Raw genomic sequence first — 11,088 nt, 5'->3', positions numbered from 1 at the left:
GGCGGCGATCCCTCCTGTCTGGAGGATGCCATTTTGCTTCGCGCCCTGTGACCTCACTAGACATGCGAGGTCACTAGACAAGGAGGACGCCATTTTGCATCGCACAGCGTGACCATGCACGTAGGGTGCATGCGAGGTCACTAGACAAGGAGGACGCCATTTTGCGTCGCACAGCGTGACCTGGCACGTAGGGTGCATGCGAGGTCACTAGACAAGGATGCCATTTTGTTCTTCCAAACGGCATTCTTCATGCAGTCTGGGGTCCCCAGGAAATACGTCATCCAAATGGGGTTGTGCTGGCAAAAATTTGGGAACCGGCGTGATGGGGATGTGGACACAAGCAGGGGGGCAGCTGTGTCTTCAGCCACCACTGTCCCACAATCCTCATTGATAAGGAGGTCAACAGGACTACTCACTGGAGTGAGGGCTGCAGGACTGGCACATGTCCGGATTTGGCAGAACAGCTAATTCTGACCGTGTAGCAGAAAGTCAAGCCACGCGTCCAGTTTATACAGTTTAATATATGTGAAACAAGATACATTTTTTTCTGAGTAATGAATGCATAAATAACAGAAGATATACGTGAATGCATAAATATGAGGCGGCATGGAACGGAAAAAAAAAAGAGAGAGAATTATTATTTTGCTGCTGCTGTCACCGTCGCGGCCGCCTGGCGCTTGATTTTACCCTGCACCCTAGCGTGGTGTTTGTCTGGTTTATTGTTTCATTAAGCAGCAGCAGCAGCTTTCCATTGGCGGAGCCGTCGCATGGAGAAAGGGGGTTGGGATGGAGAGTGGGGGAGGAAAGAAGATTAAAAAAGGAAAAATAAAAATACAGGTTGGGGGTGTTAATAAATGACTTTAATTCTGCTAGTGGCTTCATGTTGATCCTATGCTGCTAGTGAAAAGAGGCCTTTCCACATGGATTGAGAGTGCTAGTGGGCTTGTGTGGCTCTGTGTGTGTGTGTGTAGGGACAAGGAACACAAAGATGCAAATGATACAATTACTGATCTCACCTTCTTTTCAAAGGCATCACGCTATGAAGAAAACAAATCATTATCTTAAATGCTTACAAAGAACATCATCTAAGACAACTCTTAAAATCTTTACATACTGTATCAATAATTTACTTTGACTGCAGTAAACAAAATACATTTCTTAAATAATTTACTATTTATTTGTTTTCTTTTTTCCTTTATCTCTCTGTAAATTTCTTTTTTTTCTCTTTTCTTTTTTAAACTCCAGAAGCTTTGCTTGTGCACATTAGTTCAGATTATTGCAACATTTAACCTGAATTCAGTAAAAGCAAAAAAAATAAAATTAAAAGTAAAAAAGGACAGTTTGTACAGACAAGAATGAATAACTTATTATTGCACTGGCTACAATTCAGTAGTGATTTGGTTATTTTTTTTCTTTAGAGAGGACATCCTCTAAAGTACCAAAGTAAAATAAATGGAAAGAGAGACTTCAAAAAAGCATCAGCTGTGAATAGAAGCCAGCAGGATGATTGTGGAGGGAGAAAAGAGGAAGGAGAGAAAAGAAGAATGAAAGCAAAGAAAGAAGAGAAACATTTGGGGAAAAAACCAGCCTTAATAATTACTTCCACATAAAACCCAAGAAAACACCTCCTGTTTGGGGAGTCGGACGTAATGCAAAAAACAGTATCGCTTCCCTATAAAAATATGTGCATTATGAAGAGAGAGTTTTTTGTGGGTATTTTTTTGTGGGGTTTTTGTAGCTTTTGTATCTCACAAATACATCATTTCTATTTATATCACTGCCGGTAGACAGACAATGTACAGCTCCCATCTCCTGGGCACGTCTGCATACTGCGGCGTCTCCGCACAATAAATGGTGCCGGTTTAAAAGTCGAGAACATTTAAAAAACAAAAACAAAAACAAAACAAACGAACACAGCCCGAACCCAAATCAATGTGATTGAGGCCACCTGGGAAAAAAAAAAAAGCAACTCCATCTTCCCTTTAGAAAAGAAACACGTTTACATATCCCCCTCCCCCGCCCTGCACCTTGTGTCATTTCCGTATTATTTTTTGCAAACCCATCCCCAACAGCGCTTAGGAACAAGTGACTGGGGGGGAAAAATCAGCCACGAACATGTGGCTTTGCAGTCCCTTCCGCACAGGGGTGCTGTTTCAAAACCACATCGGTGTCAGCCCTTGAGACTTCCCTTTCCCGCCCCTACAAAGCTATACTGGTTCGTCTATGTCTTCATCTGTTGCAACAGTCATAGGGACCAGTCCGTGCCGCCTTATGGGGCTCTTAGTAATGCCTAGAAGCTCTTTGTTTTTCTCAGGGTTGTTGCACTGAGTTTTTAAGTGATCCAGCTTTTTCAGTTCTAGTGCTGCGATGTCTGGCCGGGAGTCCCTGGACACCACGCTGGAGGGTGTGCCCTGGCCGCTGTCCGAAAGGAGATCCGAGAGGCTGCTCGAGGAGCTGGGGTCAGACTGCTCGAAGGAGAAGTTTGGGATTGTCAGGTGCTCCCCTCGACACGTGGGCTGGACCCACCGTTCTGCTTTAGAGGCCTGCTCCCCGGGCTGATTGTCGACCAGGTCCAAGGAGTCCCTGTACGCGGTGGATTCGCAAGACGGGGTCCTTCTCCTCAGCATGCTGTTCTCAGAGGCTTTGGTACGTGAAGCCACACTTTCATCCTCCATAGGAGGATCTATAGAAATGCAAGGTGGGCTCATCTTCTTCTTCCTCCGAGCCCCGTGGATATACTCCGACTCAGACTGAACGTGAACAGGAGACCTTTGTTTCCCTTCTGCAGGCTGTTCCAAGCTACCATCTTCATTGTCAATGGAAGGGCAGATCTCGATGGAGTGCCTTCTTTGGTTGTCTGCCCAGTTGGGCTTGTCCAGGAACCCTTTAGTATCAACACTGTAAAACTTCTTGAAGTCTCTGTCTCTGCCGTTGCTCCCGGCCAGGCTGGCTGTGCTGCAGTTCTTGAGGGGGACTAGAGATGAAGCTGGGGAGATGAAAGGAGAGACCGAGCGGGTCCTGATTTCTGGCTGCTCTTGCCAATCTTTCACCGAGCTGTTTATGTGGCTGACTTCTTCGTCAGCCAGGTCTGAGGATTCAAACAGAGAGTTCTCGGGGCTGGCTGGGTTGCTGTTTTGACTGGAAGGCCTGCTCGGAATACTGTGCTGGCTGTAAGTGTGCTTGCGGGTACGAACGCTCGAGCGTCGATGGTGTGAGGATGACGTCGGGGAATGTGGGGGAGTGCCCGGCTGGGAGAGTGGGCTCAGATGGAGCAAACCTGGACCTAAGCTGCTCTGGGACTGCTTCTTTGCCTGCAGGCTCTCGCTGGATTCAGCTTGCAGACTGTCCTTGGAATCTGTATTCTGCCCATCCAAGGAATCTGTTCTAATGGCCTCCTGCAATGCAAGCAGAGACAGATGGGACAAGAGCACAAAGGTCTCTCAGGGGCACTAACAGGACACGCTTTTAGCCGTGGACGTGGCATGTGACAGAATCAACCTATGCCCAGTGAGTTTCAGAACTGGTAACATCGCTGCAGCTGCCACACTGACTAATTATCATTAGTGGAGGATCATTTGGTATAAGGTGGTAACAACTGGGCTAACAGACAGACCCATGGTGGGTAGGTCATATCTCAGGTATATTCCAGCCTTGCCTATATGTGCAGGCCTCTGATCTTCCCAGGCCTTCTAGGCCTTCTTGTTTTATCTGTAAATCAGCATAAAGTCCTGTACCAATACACGCTATCAACTCTCATGCTACAGGCACCAGAGTCAGCTGGGGGTCAGGAAGGAATTTCTCTTCAGAGGACAATATTGCACTATTTGGTACATTATGCAAGTTACACAGCTTGGGTTTGAAGCATTTGTGCTTGGCCACTGTCAGAGCTAAGGTACCAAACCAGATGGAACATCGGTCTCTGTTCTAACATGGGTAATATTACTTCTTCACACAACACACAGTCAACCCGTGGAACTCGTTGCCAGGGGATGTTGTGAAGGCCAAAAGTCTAACTAGGTTCAAAAAAGAATTAGATAAGTTCATGGAGGATAGGTCCATCAGTGGCTATAGCCAAGATGGTGAGGGATGCAACCCCATTCTCTGAGTGTCCCTAAACTTCCAACTGCCAGAAGCTGGGACTGGAGAACAGGAGATGGTTCTCTCGACAATTGCCCTGTTCTGTTCATTTGCTCTGAAGCACCTGGCACTGGTCACTGTTGGAAGACAGGATACTGGGCTAGCTGGATCATTGGTTTGACCCAGTGTGGCCGTTCTTATGTTCTTCTACAGAGTCAGTAGTCTTTTATGGCACCACCATTAGCAAATACTGAAAGGCAATGCCTCGAGTAAAACATCAACAGCTTTGACTAATACAATCCCAATCATTGTCAGAGTGAGCCCATTAGGCCTCTTGCATGCAAAACGGAAAACCAGCTGAATGACTTTATGTCGCCCAAGTATATTTAACCATACGGCACCTGAATTAGAAACATTCTGCTCTAAATCAGTCACTGCAAGCTCTGTTCTCAGAGTGCGGACCATAGGTACGTGACTTTGGCTAGAACTATCAGTGTGCACCTGAGGCCCGGAGATGGCCCAGCAAACAACCTCCGCAATTATTTTGACTAATAGGGGGTTAACAGAAGCTTTGGACAACGTGGAAGCATGTTCCTCAAATGCCCATTCATCCCAGCCTCTCCGACATGGCCAATCTGAAGTTGGAATCTGTCTGTGTGTACTGAATCTGACATGCTCAGGGCACCAAGACTGGAAATTGACTTGAAAAATACAAAATCATTAAGACATCCAAACTGATAGGAAATGTTGCCAGGATTATATTGTGCTCAAATAGCTACTCTGTCCTATCCTGGTCTGCTTGCAGCCTTTGGAAAACTCCATTTGTTCTTGTTTTACAATGCTGTCACTCAAAAGAAGAGAGAGCTAGAGATATGATGAAGAGGAGGGAGGACAGAAAAAGTCTGATGGGAGAGGAGAGTTCATCGCCTCCTACCTGTCTACACAGCAGCCTGTTGAGGCTGGGAGATCGCGACGTGGACTGTGGATGACAGATCTTCCATGCGTCACAGCTGTCACGGTGAGAAGATACAGCAGTCACCTGAAGTGACTCCCTTGGGACTCTCAGAGAGGAGCATGTTTCCACGGGCTGGGAACGGATGGAGGTGACAGACCCTACAGAAGGAGAGAGAACACTAGCCACGGCTGCCAGACAAGAGTTGTAACGTGCGTTTGTGAGAGTGTTCGCTGCAGAACCAGGCTCCAAGGATTTCAAAGCACACAGATGTGGGGTAAGGAAACACAAGTTGATTCAGTGACAAGCCAAATCAAGCCACACAATATCTCACGGGCAGAGTCGGAGTAGAGCCTCGGGGTCCTGACTCCCACTCTGCTCTAACCACTAGATAACCCTACTTGTGCAGTGCAATTGTAGAACACAGCTGGATAAACACGTCTCCTAGGTGGGCCTGTGAAAAGCTTGTGATTACTGTTTATTACTTGTATGACTGTAGCGTGTAGAAGCCCTAGTGACGGACCAGGACCCCAGTCTAAATGCATATGGTTTTTCCAATGATAACTGTCTCATGTGTGGGCCTGCCCTCTATTGCATACTGCTCAGTTGGGGTGTCCTAGGCCCTAAGCTGTTAGCAGAGACTTCTCTTCACTTCATGTGCTAGGGGCTTATCTGGGAGGGAGAGGGAAAGTGGGTCTGAAGCTCCGTACTTGCAACCTCCCCATGTGACTGTGGGCTGGATCTGAACAGGGAAGCGACCTAGTTTCAGAATTTGGATCAGATGGAGACTAGGGGTTCGATCAGGATACTGTAAGACAGGGCACTTGGGCTCTATTCCTTGGGCTGCCAACGACTTGCTTACAGCACCTTAACCATCTGTAAACTGGAGACACCACCACTTAAATGCCCAGAGGGGGGCTTAATCATGGTCCCATCCAGTGCCTAGCGAAGTCAATGAGAGTTTCGCCATTGGCTTTAGACCCAATGTAAGTGAAGAGCTTTGAGATCCTCAGCTAACAGTTACATAAGCTCAAAACATGATCTATTGCTATGGTTACTGATGCAGAAGATCCTGCTCGGCTGATCCTGGTCACACTTAACCAATTTGCTACCGTTGCAGGGGATTCAGGCATCGGTCCGTCCTGTTCTCCGCCTGTGACACACAATAGTTTAGTCTCCTGAGGGCTGTAATATTTTGGTCTAATTCAGTGGTTGGCTTGGTGATGTTTAGTGGCCTATTATATACAGGAGGTCAAACTAGATCGGGGTGGCCAACCTGTGGCTCAGCCACGTGCGGCTCTTCAGAAGTTAATATGCAGCTCCTTGTATAGGCACTGACTCCAGGGCTGGAACTACAGGTGCCAACTTTCCAATGTGCCGGGTGGTGCTCACTCCTCAATCCCTGGCTCTGCCACAGGCCCTGTCCCCACCCCACTCCTTCCCGCCCCCTCCCCTGAGCCTGCCATGCCCTCGCTCCCCGCCCCGCCCCAGCCAAAGCCTCCTGCACACCACCGAACAGCTGATCAGGAGGTGTGGGGAGGGGAGGGGGAGGCATTGATCGGTGGGGCTGCCGGTGGGTGGGAGGTGCTGGAAGTGGTGGTGGGGGAAGCTGATGGGGGGCTGCTGACGTATTACTGTGGCTCTTGGGCAATGTACATTGGTAAATTCTGGCTCCACCTCAGGCTCAGGTTGGCTATCCCTGAACTAGATGATCTGACAGGTAGTCCCTTCTGGACTAAAACTCTATGATATCAACAGCACAGAGACTGCTGAGCCCTGGCTCCGTAGCCCTTGATGAATGTGCAGATATTCTCTCTGTCTGCACCTACTCCCTCCGAAAAGCAACCCCCTAATCTCAGGTATCAACCTCGAGTCATTAGTTTCCCATTCACAGTTCCTGCTTCCCCAGCTCATTCTGCAAAGCAACCTTCTCCTCCCAACTTCTGCTGCTTTACCAGAGTTTCCCCGTTTGTTTTAAGAATTGCCTGCTTTTTGGCAGCAGGATTTACTGTTCCTCATTAGCGCACGCGCCAATGTCTGTTTTTACATCACTGTTCCACATACAAACACAGTATCCATCACACTAGGGGATCTTACCCAGAGGTCAGTGAACTTGGACCTGTGACAAGACCCATTTAGACAGTCTGCAGTTGCCTCTCGGCTAGCTGATTGCATTGAGAAAAAAAAGGCTTTTTGGACACTTTTGTTTGTGGGGGGTTGGACCTTTTCCCAGAATATGCACAGAATATTTTAATGAATTTTATTCATCATCAGAGGGACTGAAAGAACCAGGCATAGCTCTGTTTGCGTTCCTCAGCTCTGGAATGTGGCAGGCGTTCCCATGACAGTCCTTCGCTCCTCCACAGCTCTGTAACTGCAAGAAAGTCCTGACCCATAGCCCCTCTGACTAGACCGTCCCGGGATCCCACAAAACTTTGCCAATACCCTTCAATTTTGGTTTGCACTTGCTAATCTAGTCTTCTTGGATAGGGACCATAAATACCCACTTGGGATACACCTTGGCCACTAACACCTTTCCAATGAGATGGCCGACGCCCTATTACCAATCCTTCCTTTCTTAGGCAAGCGTTATGGCGGAGCTTTTGAAGCTGGTGGGAAAACCAAAAAACCCAGTGAACATTTTCACAACATTCCCCCTCCCCCACCATCTTTTCTTGGACTGACGGAAATTTTCCCAACTCGCTCTCCTAGAGGAGAGGCCAAGAAAGCCCTAAATTGCGGTATTCTGGAGAGTTGAATAAAACCAAAATCGCTCAGCATCTGTGTGTTTTTCATTTGCTTTTTTAATGAGTCAGGAAGCCATTTATGGGGCCAAAAGAACACATGATCTGGCCACTTCATGGCATTTTCCCCGTCTGGTAACCAAACCACTAGACGAATAGCAATTCTCGCTGATTCTGATCTGATAACTGGCTTCCTAAGACCACGAAAATGCATGAAACAAACACTAATCCCAATGTACGCCCCCAGTAGGCTGATCAGCACAGCATGAAGGGACACTGGTAGGATTCAGTCACTGCAGGAGGGAAAATAGTCCCTCTGTGAGGCGTAGGGATATTTCTTGTGATTTGCTGAGGAATCCAGCTGGGAAAGGTTACAAAATAGTGGACCAGATTCTCCCCTCACGCCAGTTTTTCACTGACACCAGTGGAATTCTTCCTCGTTCACATCAGCGTCAGAGATTGCCGAGTCAGCCCCAGTCAGTCGGCAGCGAAATCCAACAACCACTCACTTTGCTTAGCAAAGCTCTTGCACTTCCCTTTCCAGGGCAGGTGGAACAACCATAAATACTGAGCAGGGAACATTGAGCTGTATCCAGAGCTTTTTAACAAACGGAGAGTTACTTTACCTGGAGAAATCAGAACAGATCGGCTAGTCCTGGCCAGCCCCACCAGGTAATCCCACCACCCATCTGTCCATGTCGTTCTTGCATTAAAATACTGTTGCATCAGAGGAAGCCGGTCTGGATCAGTTCTTGGGAGCCAAAAAGCACTAATTCAAGATGCACATGTTTTTGGGGAGATAGATGTTCTTTCTCACTCCCATTTTTAAACCAAGCTGCAGGACAAGGAATAACTGGGGAGAAAATGGAATCTGAGGGCAAAAATATTTGGATGTGGTCGTCTCAATGTGTTGTCAGAACTTCTGTGTAGCTTCTGATTCCACAGAATCTACCACACAAACAACTTCTCATCATAGAGCCGTGCTACGGAATCTCAGTTTTTCCGGGGGGGGGCGGGGGAATGGTTTTTAGCCTTTATAACCAGGGCCGACTCTGTCTCTTTTGCTGCCCCAAGCACAAAAACAAACAAATAAACAAAAAACAAAAAAACAAAAAGAAAACCACCTGCGGGGCAGTCTGGGGCGGCGAAGGGGTGGGGGAGAGAACAAACCTGCGGGGCGGCCAGAGCGGCGAAGGGGGGAGGGAACAAACCTGTGGGGTGGCGAAGGGGCGGGGGAAAAAACCCGTGGGGTGGTGAAGGGGGGGGACAAACCTGCGGGGTGGTCCGAAGCGGCGAAGGGGGGGGGACAAACCTGCAGGGCAGCGAAGGGAGGGGAACAAACCTGCGGGGCAGTCCGGAGCGGCGAAGGGGGGGGACAAACCTGCAGGGTGATGAAGTGGGGGGAAACAAACCTGCGGGGTGGTCCGAAGCGGTGAGGGGGAGGGGACAAACCTGCGGGGTGTTCCAGAGCGGCGAAGGGGGGGGGGAACCTGCGAGGCGATCTGCAGCGGCAAAGGGGGGGGCAAAGCTGTGGGGTGGTGAAGCAGGGGAAACAAACCTGCGGGGTGTTCTGCAGCGGCAAAGGGGTGGGGGGAACAAACCTGCGAGGCGGTCCGGAGCAACGAACGGGGGTGGGAACAAACCTGCAGGGCAGTCTGGAGTGGCGAAGGGGTCGGGGACAAAGCTGTGGGGCAGCCGGAGCGGCGAAGTGGTGGGGGGGGACAAACCTACGCGGCGGTCTGGAGCAGTGAAGGAGGGGGGGAGAAAGCTGTGGGGCAGTGAATGGGGGGGGGGAGAAAGCTGTTGGGCAGCAAAGGGGGGGGAACAAACCTGCAGGGTGGTCCAGAGTGGTGAAGGGGAGGGGGGACAAACCTGCAGGGCAGCATGGGGGGCGGGACAAACCTGTGGGGTGGTCCGGAGCAGTGAAGATGGGTGGGGGACAAACCTGTGGGGCGGTCCGGCGCGGCGAACGGGGGGGACAAACCTGCAGGGCGGTCCGGAGCAGCGAAGGGGGAAAAAAAACCACCTGTGGGAATGCCGCCCCTTGGAATCTGCTGCCCCAAGCAGGAGCTTGCCTGGTTGGTGCCTGGAGCCAGCCCTGTTTATAACAAAAAGCTTCCTAACGTGACCTAAATGTAATCTAGTGGAGTGCCACCTTCCCGAGTCAACAGACAGTCTGGAAGTATAGGTCTGAGAGGTAGGAACTGCCTCATTCATCTCAATACTGTGTTGACTCTGAAAACTGATAATGGCAATACAAACGGCACCTTTGTTAACTATTTCACTGCTGATCATATTAGAAGAAACATACAGACAATATGCTATTCCATGACACACAACCTGCACCCTGCAACCTCTCTGGTGCCCATTGGTCCCCTATCTAGACATGCAAACTTCCAGCTTTCTCCAGATAACTTCAACAAGGCAGTTATGCATTTTAAATACAAAATCCTACAGCACCCTGAAAATTCTAGACGTAGCATAAAATAAATTAAATTTAGTAGGAAATGACGTTAAAAAGGATTTATTCTGTACTGATTGCATTATTCAGCTTCCTATCACACCACCACATGAACTGATTCTGCTTCCTTGCATAGTTTGCCTGACACCCTCCCAATTCGTAGCAAATACAATATGAGTAAGAGCAAGGAGCACAGCGAATGCATCCCCTCCCCGTGGTACCTCTTTGTGATTTGCAGGGATAGGTCTCCATCTCCACCTCATGGAGAGGGAACGGGGCCTTGGCTGGCATCACAGGGCGGAACATGTAGCTGTCGTTGGGCAAGGAGTGCATCCGGGACACTGAGATCTTGCGAACCGTTAGGAAGTTCTGAGGCGCTCTCTTTGCTCTCATGCAGGCAGCGCCTTCCTGCAAATTAGCAAGAGAAGGAAAACTGGGTTATTCTGCACCTTGGCCGTGAGGCTGCAGTGAGCAACATTTTGTTAGCCATCCTTGGAAACAACACTGAGGCTTAAAAGCCTAGGCACACTCGCTTGATATCTCCGGTGCCCCTGGGTAAAAGAAAGCTCCAGTGGGACGGGAAAGAGGCTTTACTCAGCACTGGCTTTACTGATAAGTAAATCACTCAAAATGTGTCTGAAATATAACAAAACAACAATTAACAATCAGCCAGGAAGCCACCACCTTGACACGCATCTGACATCACAGGAAACACAGATCACCATGGGAATGCACAAGAAAGAGGCTTTCCAAGTGGACAAGTTCTAATCTTTTATTGTGTGGTTAATTTAGTAATAACTCAGAAAGTGTCCTGCAATTCCTAGGAATTCCCACAGTGATAAGCATTACCTACA

The 11,088-nt window shown here is 48.9% G+C and overlaps 1 protein-coding gene across 2 annotated transcripts in view; it reads right to left on the bottom strand.

Moving 5' to 3' along the window:
- Positions 1-552: 552 nt before the first annotated feature.
- Positions 553-11,088, bottom strand: part of CACNA1H (calcium voltage-gated channel subunit alpha1 H) — a 203,668-nt gene continuing 193,132 nt past the window's right edge. For both annotated transcript variants that reach the window (XM_032762698.2, XM_075069148.1), the window contains 3 exons: positions 10,456-10,642; positions 5,012-5,190; positions 553-3,395 (listed from right to left, as the gene is read on the bottom strand). In XM_032762698.2, the coding sequence (XP_032618589.1) occupies positions 2,208-3,395; positions 5,012-5,190; positions 10,456-10,642 (1,554 nt within the window). In that variant the 3' untranslated portion in view covers positions 553-2,207. The remainder of the gene's footprint in view (positions 3,396-5,011; positions 5,191-10,455; positions 10,643-11,088) is intronic.

This window comes from Chelonoidis abingdonii, chromosome 9 (assembly GCF_003597395.2).
Source record: "Chelonoidis abingdonii isolate Lonesome George chromosome 9, CheloAbing_2.0, whole genome shotgun sequence".
NCBI classification, from domain to species: Eukaryota; Metazoa; Chordata; order Testudines; family Testudinidae; genus Chelonoidis; species Chelonoidis abingdonii.
Note: the sequence above shows the minus strand (reverse complement) of the source record. Positions and strands in the feature narration are given on the sequence as shown.